At 39.7% G+C, this 27,095-nt stretch overlaps 1 protein-coding gene and 1 non-coding gene across 4 annotated transcripts in view; one reads left to right on the forward strand and one right to left on the reverse strand.

The window, feature by feature from the left end:
• Nucleotides 1-8,032: 8,032 nt before the first annotated feature.
• On the reverse strand, nt 8,033-8,114 carry TRNAS-GCU (transfer RNA serine (anticodon GCU)). Its single transcript has one exon. It is a non-coding gene; the product is annotated as a tRNA-Ser (tRNA).
• Nucleotides 8,115-8,455: 341 nt separating this feature from the next.
• Nucleotides 8,456-27,095, forward strand: part of KNL1 (kinetochore scaffold 1) — a 61,721-nt gene continuing 43,081 nt past the window's right edge. For all 3 annotated transcript variants that reach the window (XM_087859246.1, XM_045770778.2, XM_045770787.2), the window contains exons 1-5: nt 8,456-8,583; nt 19,787-19,840; nt 21,177-21,216; nt 22,156-22,215; nt 26,790-26,851. In XM_087859246.1, the coding sequence (XP_087715372.1) occupies nt 19,806-19,840; nt 21,177-21,216; nt 22,156-22,215; nt 26,790-26,851 (197 nt within the window). In that variant the 5' untranslated portion in view covers nt 8,456-8,583; nt 19,787-19,805. The remainder of the gene's footprint in view (nt 8,584-19,786; nt 19,841-21,176; nt 21,217-22,155; nt 22,216-26,789; nt 26,852-27,095) is intronic.

The following is a 27,095-nucleotide window of genomic DNA, read 5'->3' on the forward strand; positions in this document are numbered from 1 at the left end:
ACACCCTTAGATCTGTTTGCACTCGTACCAGTGTTTCTGTAGAAAAAATATTTAGTGTAATTATGAGGTTGATAGCTTTAAATATTTATTGATAGGCAGTAACACATTGCCCTCCAAAAAGATTATACCAATGAGGGGCGCCTGGGTGGCACAGCGGTTAAGCGTCTGCCTTCGGCTCAGGGCGTGATCCCGGCATTCTGGGATCGAGCCCCACATCAGGCTCCTCCGCTATGAGCCTGCTTCTTCCTCTCCCACTCCCCCTGCTTGTGTTCCCTCTCTCGCTGGCTGTCTCTGCCTCTGTCAAATAAATAAATAAAATCTTAAAAAAAAAAAAAGATTATACCAATGTACATTCCTTCCAGTAAGTAGTGTGAGAGGCAGAAGCAGGTGAATGTAGTAACTGAAACAGCTGGTCAGGCAGCTGCATTTGCAAGACTGGCTTTCATTCCAACTGGGGATTGGAACCATGGGTTTCCTGGAATGTCTGCGTCTCTCAGTGGATGACCTAGATTTGCTTGTCTCAGTCTTTTCTCTCAAAGAGAAAATGGGCTCATTTCACTGTCTCTGGTCTTTGGATCACTGGCACTCAGGACCAAGGGACCTGGCCAGTTCACTCGGAGGAGCATGCAACTCTTGATATTTGGATCACTGGTATTCAGGACTCAGGACTTTGGTCTTTGGATCACTGGTACTCAGGACTGAGGACACAGGATGGTTGAAAATGAAAGATGGAAGCAGAGCAGCCTGAGGAACGTGACCAAGTTTTAGATGGATAAGTTTACCGCAGTCAGAGGTGCCATCACCAACGCCCTCGTTCTGCTTAGAACACTTGCTTTGTGCATGGTAAACGATATTGTCTGTGATTATGAGTAGTGTTTTCTTCCCCTCCAAATCCTCTGTGTATTCTCTCCTTTTCATTTGAAGCTTGTCCAAGTTTTCAAAACTGCAACATTTTTATCAGCCATTAACCGCACCAAACTGTTAAGAACTGCCTAGTGAAGTTGAACATGCATGTAATTAATGATTCCACTCTATCCAATTAGTGACAGCTAGAATTACAACTAGAGAAACACTTGTACACGTACCCCAGGAGACATGTCTGGGAACATTCACAGTAGCATTCTTGCAATAGCAAAAAACAAGAGAGCCAAAATATCCATCCATAAGAGGAGGGATATCCAACCATGTATTCAGACAATTGTATATTAAGCAGCAGTGAAAATGAATGAATTATATGGATGAAACAGTGTTGAGTGAAAGAAGTCACAGTTGAGTAAATATAATATGATTCCATTTATATAAATTTCAAAAACAGAAAAGACTAAACATTTTTAGGGATATATACATGTATATTAGGTTAAGAAAAGCAAGAGGATGGGGCACCTGGCTGGTTTAGTCAGAAGAGTGTGCAACTCTTGATTTTGGGGTCATGAGTTCAACCCCACATGGGGTGTAGAGACTACTTAAATAAATAAGAAACTTAAAAAAAGAAAAGCAAGAGGATGATTAATACCAAATTCAGTAGTTATCTCTAGTGGGAGGATGGCAGGAGGGAGGGGCACATGGGAAGCTTCAAATTTGCCATTAATGTTCTGTTTCTTAAGCTGGGTCATGTTTACATGGCATTGGTTTTATTGTTCTTTAAATTATACACTCTATATATTATATATATATGTATTGTATCATTGTATAATATAATCTCTTTGAAGATAAAAAATTTAAATAAAAAATCTTAAGAGACTTCTGTCTCTTTGTTTAACCTTTGGTTATCTCTGAAATAGTGACTCTCCTCTTTTAGTCACCCACCACATCACTCCTAAGGTCTATTTGACCTCTATGTAGCTGGTGGTACCACTCCCAAATGCTTAGGCCACAGATCACTTTCACCAGGGATAGAGAGTACCATATGTCTGGTATTTGGGGGGACTATAATGATAACCAATATATAATAATTTGTGAAAGTGGCCACTTTAATATACCGTAGCAGATCCAAACCCTGCTCTTTCTCAAAAAAGAACGGGGATCTAAAAGCAGTTTTGGCATTCGAGATCTGTCATGCTTTCAGACATGGAGAGCTCTGCATCTTGCATTTCCTAACACTTAACAACATGGCATTTAGACACAGATTTTTTTTTTAAGATTTTATTTATTTATGAGAGAGAGAGAAACAGCATGAGTGGGAGAGGGAGAGAGAGACTCTCAAGCAGACTCCATGCTGAGCGCAGAGCCCGACACAGGGCTCAGTGCGGGGCTCGATCCCAGGAGCCTGAGATCATGACCTGAGCCAAAACCGAGAGGTGGACCCTTAACCGACTGAGCCACCCAGGTGCCCCTAAACAGATGTTTGAAAATATTTCAGTAATTCAAGGAAATAATAAATGACACATTTTTCTCTGGTTCTTTTTCCTGTAAACTTTGCAACATGCTAAATGTTAAGGTAGGTTAAGAATTATAGAATAGGGGCGCCTGGGTGGCACAGCGGTTAAGCGTCTGCCTTCGGCTCAGGGCGTGATCCCAGCGTTCTGGGATCGAGCCCCACATCAGGCTCCTCCGCTATGAGCCTGCTTCTTCCTCTCCCACTCCCCCTGCTTGTGTTCCCTCTCTCGCTGGCTGTCTCTATCCTGTCGAATAAATAAATAAAATCTTAAAAAAAAAAAAAGAATTATAGAATAGCTTTATATCCTATCCTAAATGCTAAATTTCCCAGAATCAAAACTGAAGCAAAATAGTAAAGATTAAGAATTTTACAAGCCAAGGAATGCCAAGAATTGTCAGCAAACCCCCAGAAGCTAGGAAAATGTTGTGGAACAGATTCACCCTCACAGCCCTCAGAAGGACAAACCCTGTTGACACCTTCATTTCAGACTTCTAGTCTCCAGAACTGCGAGACAATTCTGTAATTTAGCCCATGATGCTAAAATAAAGGCTACCTCTGTTATTTGCTAGGTTATACCAAAAATGACTGCTGGTGGGGCCCCTGGGTGGCGCAGTCGTTAAAGCGTCTGCCTTCGGCTCAGGGCGTGATCCCGGCATACTGGGATCAAGTCCCACATCGGGCTCTTCCGCTATGAGCCTGCTTCTTCCTCTCCCACTCCCCCTGCTGTGTTCCCTCTCTTGCTGGCTGTCTCTCTGTCACATAAATAAATAAAATCTTTAAAAAACAAAAAAAATGACTGCTGGTAGTCATCGAAAGGAGAGTTTATTGGCAGTGATCCTTTCAGTGAGTACACAGAAACCATTGTCCAGGACCTATTTCAACTTTTCTTTTTTTAAGATTTTATTTTTAAGTAATCTCTACACACAGCCTGGGGTTCAAACCCACAACCCCAAGATCAAGAGTCACATGTTCCACTGACTGAGCCAGCCAGGCACCCCTCAACTTTTTTTTTTAAGATTTATTTATTTATTAGAGAGACTGCAGGGTTGGGGGGCAGAGGGAGAGGGAGAGCAAGAATCTTAAGCAGACTCCCTGCTGAGTGTGGAGCCAACGTGGGGCTGGATCTCACAACCCTGAGATCATGACCTGAGCCAAAACCAAGAGTCAGATGCACCCAGGCACCCTACACCTCAACTTTTTAAAAGCTAGAAAAAAAATTTTTTTTTCACATGTCAAGTTCTGTGTCATTCAAGAATTTAAAAATCAGAATTCTAAATCCATAGCTATATTAGTTATCAACAGTTGATAATTGAGATGACTTAGTCTCTCTTAATAGTCCATTTAAGTTACTCAGTATGCTGTCATAATTCAGAACAAATGCAGTCTTCGTTTGTCCATTAGTAACACTTCTTTTTTTTTTTTTTAAGATTTTATTTATTTATTCGACAGAGATACAGACAGCCAGCGAGAGAGGGAACACAAGCAGGGGGAGTGGGAGAGGAAGAAGCAGGCTCATAGCAGAAGAGCCTGATGTGGGGCTCGATCCCATAACGCCGGGATCACGCCCTGAGCCGAAGGCAGACGCCCAACCGCTGTGCCACCCAGGCGCCACCCAGGCGCCCCCCATTAGTAACACTTCTAAGTATTTACTAAAGGAATCGGTAAACATAAATCAAAACATTTAGATAAGAATTTCAAAAAAGTCAAAATCTTTGAGAAAGCTAAAGGAGGAAAAAGTGCTCAGAGTCAATGACCCAAAGAGAAATATAAAATGCTTACTGCCCTGGAGTATTAGAATAAAAAAAACAGTTATTGCTTCTGTTTCTAATTCTGTGAAATCATTGGTCACATCCTCAGGTCTTGCCTTCATCCATTAACTTCACCCTTTTGGAATTGGGTTTGATCCAGTTTTACTACTTTCTGGAAAATGTCAAATGGCAATTTTGGAATTTAGAAATCTGGGGCATTGCTCCTCCTCTCTGTGATGAGAAGGAAGGGTGTAACTGATTGTTGTTTGCTCACTATCCTGAGCTACCTTAGCAGAAGACACAAAGCAAGGGGATATAGCAAGTGTTAATCCCCAGTTCCCTTCATCTATTGGCATTTATTCATGTTGTCTTTCCAAAGCAAGGTTACTATAAACTGGATTTTAGTTTTTGCTCTATTGATCTTCACTATGAAAGCATTTAGTTTTCAACTCAGTAGGCAATCCCAGAAGCTGTTACTGCAAAGGGGATGCTTTTGTGTGATAGCATGCAGCTCAGGGAATGATCTGAGCAAAGAAAAATGTCTCCAGTAGGTTTTGCAGGCACCAAAAATACCTGGATTCACTCTTGAACTTCTTCAGGCCTTGTCATGACTGTCTTCCCGGAAATGGTTCTCCAGTGAGACTGTACTTCCTAATGGTAGGAACAGACTGAACTCACTTTTGTCATTGCCTGCCTCTCAAAACCCATCTTTGCAAGCTTTGCAGCCCAAGGTCTGGGTTTTTCTTGCAAGAATTAAGAAACAAACTGGAGGCACACCAAAACAAAACAAAAAACCCAAAATCAAAACCAATTTCTCCGGATTTCAATTCTTCCTTCAAAGCTATGTTCTAGAAGGGCTGCCGACCATTACCAGTTAAACACCGAACGGTTCTTCCCAGAGCACCTCATTCTCCGAAGACAGTGGGTCTTCCTGAAGCTGGACTTGGAGAACGAAGGTGCACTCCTTGACCCTGAAGAAGTAAATAAGCTGGAACACCTTGGTAGCGCCTTTGTGCAATTTTTTTCTCTCGTGGTCTTCCAGAGGGCGAGGAGCCCTGAAATAGTTCAGGATAGGCCTTGTGAAGAAGAACCGTGTTGTTGATGGAGAATGGTTTCCCTGACCTGGGGTTAGCTGACAAATTTCGGGGAGTAACGGAGATCTTTCCAAAGGTGGCAGCCATTCCTGTAGAAGTGCCTTGTCCACGTCTTGCAGTTGCAGCTGTGCCAGTAGATGGCGCCTCTAACTCTTTTACTGCCTTACTACAAACGTCCTTTTCCATGACTAATCCAAGGTGTGCCCCCGCCCAGCCCACCACCGGCTTTTAAATAATCTGGCATGTTGTTGCTTCTCTGATTCTCTTAGAAAAAGTTAAAAGTAAGCGCAGTTCTTACAGGTGAAGAATTATAGAAATGCAAAACACTGGAACTGTCACAGCAAGTATTACTGCAATTTCATATGAACCAAACCACAAACGAACTAAGCGTGAAAACAGGTAAAGAACTGAAGAACAGAAAAGTTAAGCGTCTGCCTTTGGTTCAGGGCATGATCCCGGAGTCCTGGGATCCAGCCCCACATCAGGCTCCTCTTCTGGGAGCCTTCTTCTTCCTCTCCCACTCCCCTGCTGTGTTCCCTCTCTCACTGGCTGTGTCTCTGTCGCATAAATAAATACAATCTTAAAAAAAAAAAAAAGGAAAGAAAGAAAGAAAGAAAGAAAGAAAGAAGAACAGAAAAGTGAGCTTCCACTCACAAGTTGTCTTTTTCTTTTTCTTTTTTTCTCTAGACACTTCCAGTGCTTTGTATTTTCAGAAGATGTTCCTTTGGGAAAGTAATCCACTCACTTTTTATTTGTACAGACTGGACACACTGATAGATCTTATCAGTTTTCCATAGGTGGTTGTCACTGCAAGAAGCAGGCAAAACTCAGAGAAATGATGCAGTCTTGCCAGTCTTTAGAGAGGTTGCAGTCCTAATAGGCCATTTAAATACCATCTGGCAAATGCTGGGGGGAACCCAGGAATAACCAGGAGGACTGCAGGGAATCTAAGACGGAGCTGAGGGTTGCAGGGCAAAGGGAGACTGGTTGATGGGGATGATAGCTAAGCCAAGATCTGAAGGAGGAGCAGGAGCCAAGTAGGCAGTGGTGAGTGGGAAGGAGGTACAGGGGAGCAGAAACATGTTTCAGGGAGAGGAGTAGAGATAGCATAGTTCTTGGGCATAGAGAGCAAAGCCTAGTTCAGAACAGGTTAAGATCGGTATGTTGAGGGCACTTTAGAAAAGACTCAGAGGTTCTTAACTTTTTTTGTGACATAGACCCCTTTGGCAGTCTGGTGAAGTCACTGGGTCCCTTCCCAGAATGTTGTTTTTAAATGCATAAAATTGAGTTTGTTGGAATACAAAGGCAATAAATATGTTGGAATATAGTTATTGAAATATTTTTAAAATCTGTGATATAATACTATAATACTATATGTATTTCTTTAGGAATGCGTAACTTTACAAGATCTAATGGCAGGTCGAATAACTATTATTTTGAAGTAGTGACGAGCAGGTAATGGGATATAAAAATATCTGTGATTTCACTTGATAACAAAATTACAGGTAAGTTAATATCACTATAGTTCATTGCTTACCTTTATTAAAGGCAATGCTTTCAATGATAGTTTAGTGAAAATAAAGATGCATTTTTTCCTCCAACCAAATAACCAATTGAATTCTATCCATGGATTCCTTATGAGTGTGTGGAACCGGGATAGAAACCCTTCCTAGGAGCAGGGTGGCAAATGGATTGGAGAGCAAGGCTGAAGACAGGTGCTGGGGGACCCAAAGCCTTCAACACAGCGAGGCATCAATATCCGCAAGGGGTTTGGATTTAAGTGGGGAGGAACCAGGGGCACCAGTGGAGCAGGGGCTTCTGCCTTCTGTCAGTGCTGCAAACCTTGCTGAAGCACCAGCCAAGTGCCGGGTTCTCTGGCACTATGCAGTGTGCGCAGCCGTGCTGGAGAGAGAACATGTAAATCATTTCTGCAAGGGATTAATGAGCACTAAATACTAATCTCCAGCACGTATTGGATGGTGGTTAAGACCCGGGGGAGTACGACAGACTTGGATTATACTGCCCTTTCTTACACAGTTACAGAAGCTGTATAACTTAGGACAAGTTTATCTTCCAGTGTGCTCATCTGTAAAAAGGAGTAATACAAATGTCTATCATGATCATAATGTTATGATGAGTTAAAGTGATGTAATTCATTGGAGTGCCTGTAGATAATAAATACTGGATAAATAAAGGTTAAATATGAGTTGAATGAAATCTGCCTGATGACCTCTGAAGAGGGGAACCCCTCTATTCTATTTCTGTCCCTGTGCCTCCCTCTCTGTTTAAACCTAAGAAGGGGTTTAACACTTTCTTCCGTGCTAAGGTAGCCATGTTTCAGGTTTTCAGTCTCTGGCTTCTAGATACTACGAAGTTCCTGCATGTTATGAACACCTTTCTAATGTTTCCCAGTGTATACTTTTCTTGAGCACATGCAGCCTGCTGGGGGCTGGAAGAGGTTTTGAACACTGTGACTTACTGTAGCTTTTGCAGCGAAAACCTGGTATGTCATAGCAAGGACAGGTATTAAAAACTCTGCGGTAAGGGTTTATGATAACCAAGTCCCTCACTCAGAAGCTAGGTTAGTTATCATAGAATTCTATAAAAAGATATTAAATCAAGCATACACGTCTTCTGGGATGTTTCCCTCTTGTTCATCTGTGAGATTAGAACGATCCAAAAGCTATCTTCCAAATACCTCAAACCAGACATCGATGCTGCCAGAGTACATAGACTAGTAAACCGTAAATGGAATAATCAACTGTTTTCACTCGCAAATAAACTTACGTCCATCTGAGGCAAAAAGCGACACTCGACGAGGATGGGATTCGAACCCACGCGTGCAGAGCACAATGGATTAGCAGTCCATCGCCTTAACCACTCGGCCACCTCGTCCCAGAAACCTATTGCTTCCTGATGACTATAGGGAGTAATACTAGGGGGATGTGACGCAATGTTATGGAGGCCGCCATTTTGTACGGAAACAAAGATCCGATCATTTTTACAGCAAGTAATCAAAAGAAGATGGCTGCTCCCATGCTATGAGGGATCTACAATGGGGTGGGACAAAGGAAAATTCGGTGGAAAATGAGATAGCCTTCAAGGAAATAAAATTGATTTGCAGACTGGGAAGGAAGTTTGATTAAAGGAGTCAGGAAAGGGATTGCTCCGGAGTCTCAGGGGCGGAGCCGACGCGTAAAGCGGCTTCGCGCATGTGCAACAGCTAGGCGGTTATATTTGAATACTTCACTGAGGTAGTCTGGGCGTTGCGAGGTTAGTCGGTGGGCGGCGGCGGGCTCGCTCTCTGAGGGGCGCGCGGACCCCAAACAAGTCTGAGGAGCATTTGTCAAGCAGCTGGACTGCGGTGGGTAAAGAGAATGACCCTTTCGTTCCAGGCTCCCGGGGCGGTGGGCATCAGGTTTTTCTGGGCGCTCTGAAGACTCGGTGGTGGGACGTGAGGACGCTTTCTCCGCCCCGCGGCCTCCGAAAGCGCAGGGCCCATAGTAGAAGTTTCTGCCGGGTTGCGGGGTTCTTTGCCCACCTGGGCCTGCACTTTGTGCGCCTTCCTCTTCCCTAGCACTTCTCCCTCCACACCTGAGCCCCTCGGGCCTGCTCGGAGTGCCGGTCCGCGGCGCCCCGCCATCTTCTGTCAGGGCTCCCGGACTGTGCCTCGCACCCCTTCCCTAGGGGACTCCCGCCGGTTTGTATTTCCGACTCGGTCTTTTCGTAGCTATAGATGAAGTGACAGCGTTGAGTGGTTTTAAGCGCTCGGCTGGTCGTAGTTTATTTACTGGCAGCAGCATCGAACAGACATTCGGTTTCCTGCAGTTACAATAACAACAAATAAAGCCAGTATTAGTAAGCCGCAAACGAGTTTTGAAAATATCTCCCCGTGTCCATTAGTAGCTCGGAGCTTATTAAAGCCCCCCCCTTTTCTTGCTGCTTACCTCCATATAGAGTTTAAGAAAAAAAATTCCCAAATATTGCCGATTGGAAGTTTAGAGATAAGTTTGTAGATATGACGGAGAGAACCAGAGCAGAGCTTACTCTAGATATTAAGATTGAAGTTTTCACTTCAATTGAATTGGATCAGTCGAAATCCTCAGATATTTATTGGGTTCCTTGTCTTGTGCTGGGGCCGGGAGCGAATGATTCAGAGTCCCTAATCTGGAGGAGTTTTCAGTCCAGAAGAGAAAATAATTAACATTCACAAATAACTATAATACAAGACAATGTAAAGGATTATAGGACATTGTAAGGTGGTATGGGAGCACAGAAAAGGGAGAGTTTATTTGATGCTTTTGTCCCTGGAGACCAAAGGAGGCTTTGTGGAGAAAGGGGCACTTGAGGTGGAACTCTCATGGAGATGAGTCAATGTAAAATTTTGCTAATTAAAGGTTGGTTTCAAGGTAGTATAATTCTCCTTGAAGGGCTGGAAATGTTTCCAAGATGACAGATACAAAATGTTTGGAGTGGTAGTATCAGTGACATGCTTGATGCTGAATAAGAGAGCATAGTAGAAGATAATCTAGATATTGATAGTGCTGTCCAATAAAACTTTCAGTGATAATGGTAATGTTTTATATTTGCACTGTCCAACATGGTTCACCACTAGTCACAAATGACAACTGAACACATGAAATGTGGCTGACTAAAGAACTGAATTTGAAGTTTTATTTCATTTAAGTTAAATGTAGATAGCTACTGTATCGAATAGCACAGGTCTAGAGCCTGTTATCAGTGGACCCAATGGAATACATTAATCCTAGAAATTGGTAGTGTAAATGCAGGAGTAGCCAAAGAGCCAGATAGTAAATATTTAAGGTTTTGCAATCCACGTGGTCACCAGCATGGTTTCTGTTGCATGTTCTTTGTTTGTTGTTTTGTTTTCTTTATTCTTTTTGTTTTGTTTTCTACAACCCATTCAAAATGTAAAACAAAACAAAACAAAAAATACTGTTAAGGGCCCATTTGGCCCAGTAGCTGTAGTTTGAAGACTTCTGGATTATTTAGACTAGTAATTCCCAAACTTTCTTGGCTCATTGGTGCCCTTAGATCAAAAGAAATAACTACCAGTTCCATTTATTAAGTTACTATGTCCAAACAACTTAAAAAGTTGTTAAGTTGAAATAAATTTATGTCCTAACCCCTTAGTAGCCATTTGAAAAAAAATAATATGCATAAATTGGAAGAAAAGATAATATTTTTATTTTATGCTTAAATAATCACAGGTATTTACTAATTGGCTATGTGTGCCTGTTGAACACTACACAACTTCTCAAATCTTGGAATCATATAGGACACTGCCACTCTTATTTCCAGTACCACACTGATAAGAAATACTTGCTTCATATCACAGCAACTGCGAAAAATCCAGCTTTCCAATAATATATTATCAAAATGAATATAATACAAATGGGTACTATTTTGAGCTAGTAGTTCACACAGTGCTTGACAGATGACAAAAATTGCTGTTTCCCTCAATTTAAAATATCCCAGGACCCTTCTGTGAGTATGCTGTAGCACCTCACTGCCAGGTATACGGTTTTAGAATCAATCAATAATTAGTTAAGGTGGCAGTGACCAAGAGTTCAACCATAACAGCATTTTACAAATGAAGTTTAACATGATGTTCTGGGGTACCCTATTTCTGTTGACAGTGGAACTTACAGTTATATAGTAAATAGGATTTTTTTTTTAAAGGAGGATTTCAATAAGCTTTGAATCTCATCGCTTAATTAAATGCCAACTGGTCTGCAGGTTAGACAGGAATGGTGTTCAATCTCTATTTCAAACAGTGAAGGTGATCCTAATTTGTATCTAATATTTTTATCTGTGAATTTTGAATATGTCCCTCAATTTGAAAATATTCCCAAAAGGAGAAAAACTATGCAAGTCAGTGATTATAAAGGTAACTTAAAAGAATTATTTCTTAATTACTCATTCAGCAAATATTTATTGAGCTCCTATTATTTCCAAAGCATGCGCTAGTTTCTGAGAATGTAACAGTGAGCATAAGAGACACCAGCCTTACTCTCATGGAATTTACTGTTGGGGCACAGGTAGTTTGGGGAAATACCAGGATTAATTGATTTATATAACAGACTTTTAAATTGCAGTTGTGATAATGCTGCAAAAGAGACATACACAGTGCTACAAAGAGTGCTTTTCCTGGCTATTTTTGCCAAGAGAGAATAACAAATATAAATTCAGTGGCTCGGGAAAGGGCTTTGTGTGTACAGGACTAGAAGTGCCGGTGTAGCTAGAAAAGTGAGAAAGACAGTGGCATGAGATGAAGTGTGAGGTCTGAAAGGCAAGTGGAGACCAGATCTTGGAGAGGTTTATAAGTCCTGGTGAAGAGTTTTTTCTCAATATCGCGGGAAGCCATTGGAAGCCGTTAAAGGGTTTTAAGTATGGAATCTCTTAAACGTGACTTATGTTTAAGAAGATAACTGTCTATATAGAGAAGCGACTATGGAGGATTAGAGTAAAAGTAGGGAGACCACTGAGGTAAATATTGCAATAGTTTACATGAGAGATAATGATAGCTTGAAACTATGATGGAGGCACTAAAGACAGCAGTGAATCCATTTGGGATATATATTGGAAATAGAACTGCTAAGATTTGGTGATGAACAGAATTGGAAATAGGCGTCATACTTGTTTAATCTCAGAGGGAAATCTTAAAAGTTTCACCATTAAGTTGATGTTTGCTGTTGGTTTTTTAAAATATTTTTTAATTTTAATTTTTAAATCTTACTTTAATTTTTAAATTTTTATTTAAATTCAATTAATTAACATGTAGTGTATTATTAGTTTCAGAGGTAGAGTTCAGTGATTCATCAGTTGTATATAACACTCAATGATCATTATATCATGTGCCCTCCTTAATGCCCGTCATCCAGTTACCCTATACCCCCATCCCCTTCTCCTCCAGCAACCCTCAGTTTGTATCCCATGGTTAAGAGTCTTTTATGGTTTGTCTCCCTCTCTGATTTCATCTTGTTTTATTTTTCCCTCCATTCCCCTATGCTCCTTTGTTTTGTTTCTTAAATTCCACATGGGTGAAATCATATGATAATTGTCTGTCTGTCTGATTGACTTATTTCACTTAGCATAATACCCTCTAGTTTCATCCATGTCATTCCAAATGGCAAGATTCTTTTTGATGGCTGAGTAATATTCCAGTGTGTGTGTGTGTGTGTGTGTGTGTGTGTGTATATACACACCACATCTTCTTTATCCATTCATCTGTTGGTGGACATCTGGGTTCTTTTCATAGTTTGGCTATTATGGACATTGCTGCTATAAACATTGGGGTGCAGGTGCCCCTTTGGATCACTACATTTGTATCTTTGGGGTAGATACCTAGTAGTGCAATTGCTGGGTTGTAGGGTAGCTCTATTTTTAACTTTTTGAGGAACCTCCATACTGTTTTCCACAGTGGCTGTACCAGCTTGCATTCCCACCACTAGTGTAGGAGGGTTCCCCTTGCTCTACATCCTCACCAACATTCGTTGTTTCCTGACTTGTTAATTTTAGCCATTCTTACTGGTGTGAGGTGGTATCTCATTGTGGTTTTGATTTGTATTTCCCTGATGCCGAGTCATGTTGAGCATTTTTTCACGTGTCTGTTGGCCATTTGTATGTCATCTTTGGAGAAATTGTCTGTTCATATCTTCTGCCCATTTATTGATGTTATTTTTTCTTTTTTGGGTGTTGAGTTTAATAAGTTCTTTATAGATTTTGGATACTAGCCCTTTATCTGATTTGTCATTTGCAAATATCTTCTCGTGTTTTGTGGATTGTCTGTTGGTTTTGTTGATTGTTTCCTTTGCTGTGCAAAAGCTTTTTATCTTGATGAAGTCCCAATAGTTCATTTTTGCCTTTGTTTCCCTTACCTTTGGAGATGTGTCTAGCAAGAAGTTGCTGTGACCAAGGTCAAAGAGGTTGCTGTCTGTGTTCTCCAGGATTTTGATGGATTCCTGTCTCACAGTTAGGTCTGTCATCCATTTTGAGTCTATTTTTGTGTATGGTGTAAGGAAATGGTCCAGTTTCATTCTTCATGTGGCTGTCCAATTTTCACAGCTCCATTTGTTGAAGAGACTGTCTTTTTTTCCATTGGATAGTCTTTTCTGCTTTGTCGAAGATTGGTTGACCGTAGTGTCGAAGGTCCATTTCTGGGTTCTCTATTCTGTTCCATTGATCTATGTGTCTGTTTTTGTGCCAGTACCATACTGTCTTGATCATTACAACTTTGTAATAGAGCTTGAAGGCTGGAATTGTGATGCCTCCAGCTTTGGTTTTCTTTTTCAACATTCCTTTGGCTATTTGGGGTCTTTTCTGACTCCCAACAATTTTAGGATTATTTGTTCCAGCTCTGTGAAAAATGTTGATGGTATTTTGACAGCGATTGCATTGAATGTATAGATTCCTCTGGGTAGCATAGACATTTTAACAATATTTGTTCTTCCAATCCGTGAGCATGGAATATTTTTCAATTTCTTTGTGTGTTCCTCAATTTCTTTAATGAGTGTTCTGTAGTTTTCAGAGCACAGATCTTTTGTCTCTCTGCTTATGTTTATTCCTAGGTATCTTATGATTTTTGGTGCAATTGTAAATGGGATCAATTCCTTAATTTCTCTTTCTTTGGTCTTATTCTTAATGTATAGAAATGCGTCTGATTTCTGTGCATTGATTTTATATCCTGCTACGTTGCTGAATTCCTGTATGAGTTCTAGCAATTTTGGGGTGGAGTCTTTTGGGTTTTCCACATAGAGTATCATGTCATCTGCAAAAAGTGAGAGTTTGATTTCTTTGCTGATTCACATGCCTTTTATTTCTTTGTGTTGTCTGACTGCTGAGGCTAGGACTTCTAGTACCATGTTGAACAACAGTGGTGAGAGTGGACATCCTTGTCATGTTCCTGACCTTAGGAGAAAACTCTCAGTTTTTCCCCATTGAGGATGATATTTGCTATGGGCTTTTTGTATATGGCTTTTATGATATTGAGGTATGTTCCTTCTGTTCCTACACTGTGGAGAGTTTTAATCAAGAAAGGATGCTGAGGGGCGCCTGGGTGGCACAGCGGTTAAGCGTCTGCCTTTGGCTCAGGGCGTGATCCCAGAGTTCTGGGATCGAGCCCCACGTCAGGCTCTTCCTCTATGAGCCTGCTTCTTCCTCTCCCACTCCCCCTGCTTGTGTTCCCTCTCTCGCTGGCTGTCTCTCTCTCTGTCGAATAAATAAATAAAATTAAAAAAAAAAAAAGGATGCTGTACTTTGTCAAATGCTTGTTCTGCATCTATTGAGAGGATCATGTGGTTCTTGTCCTTTCTTTTATTAATGTGTTTGTCACATTGATTGATTTTCGGATGTTGAACCACCCTTGCAGCCCAGGAATAAATCCCACTTGGTTGTGGTGAATAATCCTTTTAATGTACTGTTGGATCCTATTGGCTAGTATCTTGGTGAGAACTTTGGCATCCATGTTCATCAGGGATATTGGTCTGTAATTCTCCCTTTTGGTGAGGTCTTTGTCTGGTTTTGGGATGAAGGTAATGCTGGCCTCGTAGAATTTGGAAGTTTTCCTTTCATTTCTATTTTTTTGAAGCAGCATCAGAACAACAGGTCTTAATTCTTCTTTAAATGTTTGATAGAATTCCCCTGGGAAGCCATCTGGCCCTGGGCTCTTGTTTTTTGGGAGATTTTTGATTACTGCTTCAGTTTCCTTGCAGGTTATGGGTCTGTTCAGGTTTTCTATTTCTTTCTGTTTCAGTTTTGGTAGTTTATACGTGTCTAGGAATGCATCCATTTCATTGTTGGCATATAGTTACTCATAATATGTTCTTATAATTGTTTGTATTTCTTTGGTGTTGGTTGTGATCTTTCCTCTTTCATTCATGATTTTAGTTATTTGGGTCCTTTTTCTTTTTGATAAGTCTGGCCAAGGGTTTATCAATCTTGTTAAGTTTTTTAAAGAAACAGCTCCTAATTTCGTTGATCTGTTCTACTGTTCTTTTGGTTTCTGTTTCATTGATTTCTGGTCTAATCTTTATTATTTCTCTTGTCCTACTGGATTTAAGCTTTATTTGCTGTTCTTTCTCCAGTTGCTTTAGGTGTAGGTTAGGTTGTGTATTTGAGACCTTTCTCATTTCTTGAGAAAGGCTCGAAGTGCTGTATACTTCCCTCTTGACCACTTCTGCTCCATCCCAAAGATTTTGAACAGTTGTGTTTTCATTTTCAGTTGTTTCCATGAGTTTTTAAAATTCTTCTTTAATTTCCTAGTTGGCCATTCATTCTTTAGTAGGGTGCTCTTTAGCCTCCATGTATGTGATGATCCCAATCTTTTGGTACTGGTTGAGACCCGATTTGTGACCCAGGATGTGGTCTCTTCTGGAGAATGTTCCATGTGCACTCGAGAAGAATGTGTATTCTGTTGCTTTGGCATGGAATATTCAGAATATATCTGTCAAGTCCATCTGGTCCAGTGTGTCATTCAAAGCCCTTATTTCCTTGTTGATCTTATGCTTAGATGATCTGTCCATTGCAGTGAGGGGCTGTTAAAGTCCCCTACTATTGTATTATTATGATGTGTTTCTTTGATTTTGTTATTAATTGGCTTAAGTAATTGGCTGCTCCCATGTTAGGGGCATAAATATTTACAATTGTTAGATCTTCTTCTTGGATATACCCTTTAATTATGGTATAGTGTCCTTCCTCATCTCTTATTACAGTCTTTGGTTGAAAATCTAATTTGTCTGATATAAGGATTGCCACCCCAGTTTTCTTTTGATGTCCATTAGCATAAGTGGTTTTCCACCCTCTCACTTTCAATCTGGAAGAGTCTTTGGGTCTAAAATGAGTCTCTTACAGACAACACATCAATGGGTCTTGCTTTTTTATCTAATCTGATACCCTGTGTCTTTTGAGTGGGGGCATTTAGCCCATTTAAATTCAGGGTAACTATTGAAAGATATGAATTTAGTGCCATTGTATTGTCTGTAAGGTGACTGTTACTGTATATTGTCTCTGTTCCTTTCTGGTCTTGTTATTTTTGGGCTCTGTCTTTGCTAAGAGGACCCCTTTCACTATTTCTTGTAGGGCTGGTTTGGTGATTGCAAATTCTTTTAGTTTCTGTTTGTCCTGGAAGGTTATCACTCCTTCTATTTTGAATGACATCATAGCTGGATAAAGTATTTTTGGCTGCGTATTTTTCTTGTTTAACACCCTGAATATATCATGCCAGTCCTTTCTGGCCTGCCAGGTCTCCATGGATAGGTCTCCTGCCAATCTAATGTTTCTACCCTTGTAAGTTACAGACCTCTTGTCCCAAGCTGCTTTCAGGATTTTCTCTTTGTCTCTGAAGTTTGCAAGCTTCACTATAATAATAGAAGTCCAGGTGTTGACCTATTTTTGTTGATTTTGAGGGGGGTTCTCTGTGCCTCCTGGACTTGAATGCCTATTTCCTTCCCCAGATTAGGGAAGTTCTCATGTATGATTTGCTCCAACATACCTTCTGCCCCTCTCTCTTTCCTCTTCTTCTGGGATCCCGGTTAGTCTAATATTGTTTTGCTTTATGGTATCACTTATTTCTCAAATTCTCTCCTCGTGTTCCAGTAGTTGTTTATCTCTCTTTTTCTCGGCTTCTTTATTCTCCATTGTTTGGTCTTTTAGGTCACTAATTCTCTCTTCTGACTCATTTATCTTACCTGTTAGAGCCTCCATTTTTGATCATTTCTCAGTAATAGCCTTTTTGATTTCAACTTGGTTAGATTTTAGTTCTTTTATTTCCCCGGAAAGGGATGCTGTAGTGTCTTCTATGCTTTTTTCAAGCCCAGCTAGTATCTTTATAATCGTTATTCTGAACTCTAGTTCTGACATCTTACTAATGTCCATATTGATTAGGTCCCTGGCAGTCAGTACTGCCTCTTGTTCTATTTTGAGATGAGTTTTTCCATCTTATCATTCTGCCCAGAGAAGAATAGATGAATGAGAGAACAAATTACTAACATGCAACAACGACCCCAGAGAAATATACACTAAACAAATCAGAAGAGGTGCAAAACCAGAAAAAAAATAAAAGGGGGGGAAGAGAATATAATCAGGTGAGCAGATTAGAGCAATACACTGGATGTGTACTTTGGTCTATTTTTTAGAAATTAGATCCCAAAATTGTAAAGAAAGAAAAGCTTACATATGTACAAAAATACAAAGGATAGAATATAACTGTAAGAATGGATATTAAAAGACAAGAAAAAACAGTGGAAGAAGAAAAACCACAACAAAAAGGAAGGGATATAAATAGACAGGTGAGGGGCGCCTGGGTGGCTCAGTCATTAAGCGTCTGCCTTCAGCTCGGCATGATCCCAGAGCCCTGGGATCGAGCCCCACATCAGGCTCCTCCGCTGGGAGCCTGCTTCTTCCTCTCCCACTCCCCCTGCTTGTGTTCTGTCTCTCTCTGGCTGTCTCTCTCTCTATCAAATAATAAATAAAATCTTTAAAAAAACAACAACAACAACAGACAGGTGAACAGAACAGAGCAATACACTATCTCCTGAGTGTATTTTGGTAGGTTTGTTAGAGGAAACTGCATCTCAAAATTGTAAAGGAAGACAAACTTATATATACAAAAGATCAAATATATTGAAAGGATAGACTGTAACTGTAAAGATGGAAATTAAAAAAGACTTTTAACAAAACAAAAAAAAGGCAAAAAAAAAAAAAAACCAAGAAGAGGAAAAAGAGAGAATATGATCAGATGGGTGAATAGAACAGAGCCATACACTAAATTTTGGGTGTATTTTGGTCTGTTAGAAGAAATTGCACCCAAAATTTTAAAGAAAGAAGAATATATATATATATATATATATATATATATATATATATATATATGATGAAATACAATGAAGGGATAGAATGTGACTGCAAAAATGAAAATTAAAAAAGATTTTTAAAAGGAGTTGATAAAAAAATTGGTTGAAAAAAGAAAGAAGAATAATTTTCTAAAAAAGAAAGAAAATTTAAAAGATTAAAGTTGAAAGACTGAAGAATCATGTAGAAAAAACCATGAGTTCTATGTGATGTATTCCCCTAGCACTGGAGTTTTGCAGTTCTCATTGATTGGTTACCTTGGTCTTGGCTGGGTGTTCTCGCTGATCTTTTTTGGGAGAGGGGCTTGCTGTGCTGATTCTCAAGTGTCTTTGTCCCAGGTGGAATTGTACTGCCCTTGCCAGGGGCCAGGCTAAGCAATCTGTTCTGGTTTGCTCTCTGTGGCTTTTGTTCCCTGAAGGCTTTCCACGAGGCTTTAGAGGATGAAAAGAAAAATGGCTGCCTCCCAATCGCTGGTGGGGGACCTGAAGACTTGGGGCCCCACTCCTCCATGTGCTCTCAGAGAAAAGCAGTCAATCACTCCTGACTCCCTGGTCTCCGGCCACACTCCATGCTCACCGGGCCTGTGACCGAGCATTTCTGTCTCAGGCATGCGACCCCATTTGGAATCTCCAAACCCATCAGACTCCTCTGGTGGACTCCCGTGCCTCTCCTCCTGAGGGAGGAAGGGGGTCTCCCCAGTTCACCTTGTTGGGCCTCTGCTCCCAACTGTGCCACAGATCCTGGTTTATGGCAACCCTGAGCTGAGAGCCTACTCCTTGGCTCATTGATTGCAGCCAGCTTCCCCGCTCTGATGCCTGGGAGCTCTGCCACACTCAGACACCCCTGGTCTTCCTGTAACCCTGAGAATCCTGAGACCACACTGCCCCAGCTGGGGTTCCATCCCCGCCTAGCAGCCTAAGCAATGTCTCTCACGGGAGTCGACTTCTCCAGGTTCCAGTTTTGTGCTCTGCTGCTGTATCACTTGCGCGTAGCCGGCGATCGGAGGCTTCCCCCCCTCCCCACTGGTGCGGTCTGTCCTCCCTTATATCGTCTTCAATTCACTCCTCTGTACCTCCAACCCTGCAGAAAATGGTAGCTTTTCTTTTCATAGAGTTGCAGCTATTCTTTTCTTCGATCTCTGATTGAGTTTGCAGGTATTCAGAATGATCTGACAATTACCTAGGTGAATTCCTGGGACCAGAGGAAATTAAGGTCTCCTACTCCTCCACCATCTTGGACTCTCACATTCAGCTACACTTTTTTAAATGTTATTTTTATGTCTTCAAGTTTTTTTGCTGAGTAGTTACAGTTTTCATAAAATAAATATGTATATTATGCACATCCAGTGTATTTTGATACCTAATTGATTTTACTTTGAGATTAAATTATTGTATAATCCATAAATTCTTATAAACTAGGCCAAATTTTTATTTGAACCATTAATGCCCTTATCATTGCAATCATAGTTAGTCGCTGATTTTATTTGACTATGAGAATTTTCCAGGAGTATTAATTATAATGGAGTACCTTAAACTCAAAATTTCTCATTTTTTACAATCCCATAGTGTAGCTTTTTCTTCCCTTTTTTTGGTCTTCCCCCAGAAAGTAATCCTGAAGTTACAACTTTGCTATTAATCTCTTCATAGTTTTTCTTTTCTTTCTCTCTCACCTTTTCTAATGTTGTGTTTTTGTTACAGAAAAAGGTTTTCTTCAAAAATGGATGGGATGTCTTCAGAAGCTAATGAAGAAAAGTAAGTTCACGTAGTACAGCTAAAAATGTTAAACTGTTTATCAGAGAAAGATACTTTTCCTATTAGTAAGACCTGTTGATAACTTCTGAAATCTTTTTCCATTCTGTTCAAGGGAAAAGAAGTAAATGTTACAAAGTCATAGCTCTCTTTGCCATATCTTTGTGTTTATATATCTAGAGTCAAAACTAAGAGGGACTTTAGAGACCACCTCAATCCCTTCATTTCAGGATGGGAAAATTGAGGCCCAAGGAAATGAAATGATTGGTCTAAAATTGGCATCACAAACTGGTGGCCTGTTTATTTATTTTTTTAAAAAAGATTTTATTTATTTATTTGACAGAGAGATAGAGACAGCCAGCGAGAGAGGGAACACAAACAGGGGGAGTGGGAGAGGAAGAAGCAGGCTCATAGCAGAGGAGCCTGATGTGGAGCTCGATCCATGATGCCGGGATCACGCCCTGAGCCGAAGGCAGATGCTTAACCACTGTGCCACCCAGGCGCCCCTGGTGGCCTGTTTATAGTCTATAGACTTTTTTCCCCCCACACAATGTTTTTAAATTTTTGAATTAGTTGCTAAAATTTTCTCTTGAAAAATCGACTGTAGGAGCACCTGGATAGCTCAGTCGGTTGAGTGTCCAACTCTTGATTTCAGCTCAGGGCATGATCTCTGCGTCATGAGATCGAGCCCCACATGGGGCTCCGTGCTCAGTGCAGTCTGCTTGAGATTCTCTCTCTCTCCCTCTGCTTCTCCCCCTGCTTGCGCAAGCTTGCTCTTTCTCTCTAAAATAAATAAAATCTTTAAAAAAAGAAAAAAAAAAAAAGAGAAATTGAGTGTAGCAACATTGGGCTCATATTCTTGTAGCAACAGCTAACCTGACCAGAGTAATGGCTGTGACCATTAGACCAAGCAGGAACTCTCCATTATCATCTCAATACTGCCTATTTTTCCTGCATCTCCTAAATGATCTGTTTGACCTCCATAGGCATTTGAATTTTCAAAACCTGATTTAAAAATCACACGGTAGTTAAACCAGAGCTAGTCTCTTGATTTATGACCCATTTATCTTAAAATTGTACCTCTGTAAATATGGTACACTATATTGTGCTGATTGTTTTGCAAGGGATATTCTTAGAGTGTACAATATGTATTTTAAAACACTGACCTAAATACTGACTTTAATGTCTTATAATATAAATTTTGCTAAGTGAGAGTGATGCCATGTGTTAACTGAAAGTGATGTCCAATTTAAAAGCTCATAAAAGATGCTGTGATGATGGCTTTTGAAAATTCAGTCTTTTACCAATGTAACTATAAATTTTGTTTTCCTTTTTTCAGTGACAATATGGACAGACCTGTTAGAAGACGACATTCCTCAGTAAGAAACACTTAAGTTAAGAATTGTTACCTTTTATTGAATGTTGACTATATGTCACAGTAATTTTGACTGTAACATCACCATCCTACTCCCACTGGCTCCTATTGCTCTCTGGATACTCAAATATTCCCCTGGTTACACAATTCTGTAAATATACAAAAATTTGTATTTTATGAATTTCATGGTAATTTTATGAATTGTATGCCATGTAAATTATACTTCAATAAAGTTTAAGAATATATTTAAATAGTATAGTAAGATACAAAAAATCCAACTCAAACTGATTTAAGCACAAAATTTATTGGGTTTTGATACTGAAAAATCCAAAGATAGGGATGACTTTTGGGACAATGTAACTGACCAGGGGTTCCAATAATATCACCAATATTAGGATTTTCTCTCACTTTTCTACTCTGACTGCTTCCTCTAGGTAATCTCCATTTTCAGACAGGCCCTCTCCCCATGATTACTACAGTACCTCTAGCTCTCCCAACTTCCAGTTTCAACTCCTAAATGAAAAAGTGTCTATTTCGTCAACATAAAACAAAAACAAAGGATTTAGGATTGAATCATATTGGCTCGACTATCTTGTTATGGGTCAAGTCCTCCTTCCTGAACCACTCACTATTGATGAGCGAATATCGTGTGCATATTGTTCTAGGTGAGGGTTACATGTTGTGCCCTTGGGTTGGGGTGGAGCTTTACCTAGACCACATGGGATGAGAGTGGGCAAAATAATTGAGGAAGGTGGGCAGGGAGAAGGGAATAGATGCCGGATATTTAAACCATCCACAAAGTATAGCAGTGAACAATATGAATTTGAGGAATTTTGGAGGTTTTCACAGAAATTTTAACATCTCTACCTTTCTCTTATGGTATAATTTGAACTGATTATTAATATTAATCCCAGATTTTCTTGAATAATTCTAATTCTTCTAGATCTTGAAGCCCCCAAGGAGTCCTCTTCAGGACCTCAGAGGTGGGAATGAAACAGTTCAGGTAAGTCTGTAGTGCAAACGCTTTGTAGATGACTATTTTCAGTGATAAATGTTAATAGGAACTTTATTAGCTGTATGAAGAGAGAACGTCATAAATGATTTCTAGTTGAATGTGCACGAGTAAGCATCCAGTGGCTGTCAGATTAAAATCCAAACACTTGAGTAAGCTGACACTCTTGATTTTTAAGCCCATTCTTGCCACTCTCACATATCTTTCTCACCATTGCTTACTATTCTGCAAACATGACACAAACTGTCAAGCCTGCAAGAATGTACATATAATATCTCCTCTATTTAGATGATTAGTCCTTCATTCTTCTTTGTCCTCCCAACATTCTATTAAAAATTTTTTTTGGAACGTTCTGAAAAGTAGCAGGAATTTTATAGTGAATGCTCATATAATCATCACTTAGATTCTTCAATTAATATTTTATCATACTTGCTTTATTGTAAGTTTGTAGTCCTCATTATTTTGTAATTCCTATTTGTCCTTTAAGACTCAACTTTGATATTGCTTCTCTCAGAAAATCATCCCTCAAAACCTTCCATTATAATGGTTTGCTAATGTCCATTCTAAATTAGAACTTCCTGAGGGTGGGAACTTTTATCATGCGTTTTTTCAACTTATTGTGCCTGGTATAGTTGACTTTCATCACATTTTGTCGATTGATGAAATGCATATAGTTTTGGAGACCATTCAATTCTGAATTCTCACTCTACTTGACTTCTATAATCTTTCTATTTCTCAAATGCATCAAGCTTTTTCCTGTTTCAACACCTCTGCACACATTCTGCCTAGAATGCTTTCTCTCTACCCAACTCTTCATCTGACTAATTTTTTTTTTTTTTAAGATTTTATTTATTTATTTGACAGAGATAGAGACAGCCAGTGAGAGAGGGAACACAAGCAGGGGGAGTGGGAGAGGAAGAAGCAGGCTTATAGCGGAGGAGCCTGATATGGGGCTCGATCCCATAACGCCGGGATCACACCCTGAGCCGAAGGCAGACGCTTAACCGCTGTGCCACCCAGGCGCCCCTCTTCATCTGACTAATTTTTAACTAATCCTTCAGGTCTCAAATATACTTCCTCAAAGAAATCTTCCTGATTCTTAGGCTAGATTAGTTTTGTGTTTTGTTTTTTTTTAAACATAGTAAAAGTCTCTGTGGATTCTGTTTGTTTCTCTGTCATTTGCTTTTTGTGTTTGGTGTCTATGTGAGTAAGGAGGTTTGTTCTTATTAAAAAAGATGAGGGAAAATAAAAATAGCATTTTATAATGAAAAGATTCTCAGCATCACTAATCATTAGAAAAATGTAAATCAAAACCCCCACAGTGAGATATCACCTCATGTCCATTAAAATGGCTACTGTAAAAAGAAAAAAAAGCAACAAACAACAGAAAATAACAAGTGCTGGCTAAGATGTGGAATAATTGGAACCCTGGTACGCTGTTGATAGAAATGTAAAATGTTGTAGCCACTATGGAAAACAGTATGGTGGTGCGTCAAAAAATTGAAATAGAATTACCATATGATCCAGCAATTCCACTTCTGGATATATACCCAAAGTCTAGAAGAGACTTATACACCTGTCATAGCAGGATTTTTCACAATAGGCAAAAGGTAGAAGCAAACCAGTGTCCATTGGCAGATGAATGGATAAACAAAATGTGATATCAATGGAATATTATTTGGCCTTAAAAAGAAGGAAGTTCTGGGATGCCTCAGTGGCTTAGTTGTTAGGTATCTGCCTTTGGCTCGGGTCATGATCCCAGGGTCCTGGATTGAGTCCTGTGCCGGGCTCCTTGCTATCAGGGAGCCTGCTTTTCCCTCTGCCTTCCACTTCCCCTGCTTGTGCTCTCTCTCTCTCTGACAAATAAATAAAATCTTTACCAAAAAAAAAAAAAAAAAAGGAAGTTCTGACACATACTACAACAAAGATGAACCTTAAGGGCATTATGCTAAATGAAATAAATTAATCACAAAAAGACAAATACTGGGTGGCTCAGTCGGTTAAGCATATGACTCTTGGTTTCAGCTCAGGTCATGCTCTCAAGGTCGTGAGATTGAGCCCTGCATCAGGCTCCACACTCATTATGGCGTCTGCTTGAGATTCTTTCTCTCCCTCACTCTCTGCCCTTCCCCCTGCTTGCTCTCACACACTCTCTCTCTCTCTAAAATAAATAAATAAATAAAAATCTGAAGAAAAAAAAAAGACAAATACTTTATGATTCCACTTATGAATTACCTAACCAGATTCATAGAGACCAAAAGTAAAATGGTGGTGCTAGGAGATTGGTTAGGGAAAGAAGACTTGTTTAATGGATATGGAGTTGCAGTTTTGCAGGATGAAAAGACTGGAAATTTGTTTCACGGCATTGTATACCTACTTAAGACTACTGTACTGTACACTTAAAAATGGTTAAGATGTATTATGGTAAATGAAACAAGCTAGTCACAGAAGGACAAATACTGCATGATTCCACTTACATAAGGTATCTAAAGTGGTCGAACTCATAGAAGCAGAGAGCAGAACATTGGTGGCCAGGGTCATAGAGAAGGGCAAAATGGGGGTTGCTAACAACAGGTATGAAGTTTCAGTTATACAAGGTAAGTCCTAGAAATATGCTCCACAACATTGTGCCTATAATTAACAGTATTGTATTATACACTTAAAAATTTGAGAGAGTAGATCTAAAGTTAAGAGTTCTGATCACTTTTAAAATAAAAATTAAAAATTTTTTAAAGATTTATTTATTTGAGAGAGGAGCGAAGAGGTAGGGGGAGAAGGAGAGAGAGAGAATCTCAAGTAGACTCTATGCTGAGCTCTGCAGAACCCAGTGCAGGGCTCAGTCTCATGACCCTGAGAGCATGACATGAGCTGAAACCAAGCGTTGGACACTTAAGTGACTTAGCCGCCCAGGCACCACATAAATTAAATTTTAAAACGTGGTTAAGATGCTAAATTTTGTTGTATTTTACCACAGTTAAATTTTTTTCTTAAATCCTAGAAACAGTATAGTAAGGACAGGCCACATATCACTTGCTTTGTCCCCAGTCTTTCTTTTTTTTTTTTTAATTTTATTTATTTATTTGAGAGAGAGAGAGAGAGAGAACGAGCAGGGAGAGGACAGATAAAGAGGGAGAAGCAGACTCCGGGCTGAGCAGGGAACCTGAAACAGGGCTCGATCCCAGGACCTTGGGATCATCACCTGAGCTGAAGGCAGACGTTTGACCTGCTGAGCCACCCAGGTGCCCCTTTCTACTTTTTAATAGCAAAACAATCATTCATTTAAAAGGAGAGAGAAAAGGTAAGGGACAGTAATCAATTTCCTTAAATATATGTTTTTTGTGTCAGTATGCTTATTACCATTCACGTGGAAAATCATATTCATCTTTGTTAAGTGCATTGAGATATTTCAGAGAAATAAATAATTACCAAAATTAACACATTAACTCAGAATAAGACTTGGTCTCTGTCCATATTACTTTGGAGACCAAATTAATAGTAGTTTCCGTAAGAATCACACCATATAAGGAAACAATCAACAAAACCAAAAGACAACCAACAGAATGGGAGACGATATTTGCAAATGGCGTATCAGATAAAGGGCTACTATCCAAAATCTATAAAGAACTTATCAAATTCAACACCCAAAAAAGAAAAAATCCCCTCAAGAAATGGGCAAAAGACATGAACAGACATTTCTCTAAAGAAAACATACAAATGGCTAACAGACACATGAAGAGATGCTCAACATGACTCGGCATCAGGGAAATACAAATCAAAACCACAATGAGATACCACCTCACACCAGTCAAAATGGCTAAAAATAACAACTCAGGAAACAACAGATATTGGGGAGGATGTGGAGAAAGGGGAGCCCTTCACACTGTTGGTGGGAGTGCAAGCTGGTGCAGCCATTCTGGAAGACAGTGTGGAGATTCCTCAAAAAGTTAAAAATAGAACTAGTCTATGACCCAGCAGTTGCACTACTGGGTATTAATCTAAAGGATACAAAAATTGATTCGAAGGAGCACGTGCACCCCAATGTTTATAGCAACAATGTTCACAATTGCGAAAATATGGAAAGAACACAGATGTCCACCGACAGTTGAATGGATAAAGAAGATGTGGTGTGTGTGTGTACACATACACACTAGAATATTACTCAGCCATCAAAAAGAAGGAAATCTTGCCATTTGCAACAACGTGGATGGAACTAGAGGATATATTATGCTAAGCGAAATAAGTCAATCAGAGAAAGACAAATACCATATGATTTCACAATTTAAGAAACAAACATGAACATAGGGGAAGGGAAAGAAAAATAAGATAAAAACAGTAAGAGAGGCAAACCATAAGAGTCTCTTAACTATAGGGAACAAATAGGGGAGGTGAAAGGGAATGGGGTAATTGGGTGAAGGGCATTAAGGAGCTCTTGATGTAATGAGCACTGGGTGTTATATGCAACTGATAATCACTAAACTCTACCCTGAAACTAATAATACACTCTATGTTAACTAACTTGAATTAAAAAAGAAAAAAGAATCATATCATATATTCTCTGCCCTTAGGAATCTAATGCTTTGAGAAATAAGAAAAGCTCTCGTCGAGTCAGCTTTGCAGATACTATAAAGTAAGTTGGAAGAAGGAATGATTAAAATGTTACAGGTAATGATTTTTTGTGCATCAAACCAGGTATGTTGGTAATAACTGACTTGGATAATCTGGGTTTTAATTACATAAACATTAGAGAATTATTATTTAAAAGGTTATTATTCAGCATTATGCTTGAGAAAGCATCACCTCTAAAGTCAGAAACAAAACAGCTATGTCTTTCCACTGTTAATTTAACATTGTATTGAAGGTGCTAATAAAAA

Source organism: Ursus americanus, chromosome 36 (genome assembly GCF_024610735.1).
Source record: "Ursus americanus isolate L20-20 chromosome 36, mUrsAme1.1.p, whole genome shotgun sequence".
NCBI lineage: Eukaryota > Metazoa > Chordata > Mammalia > Carnivora > Ursidae > Ursus > Ursus americanus.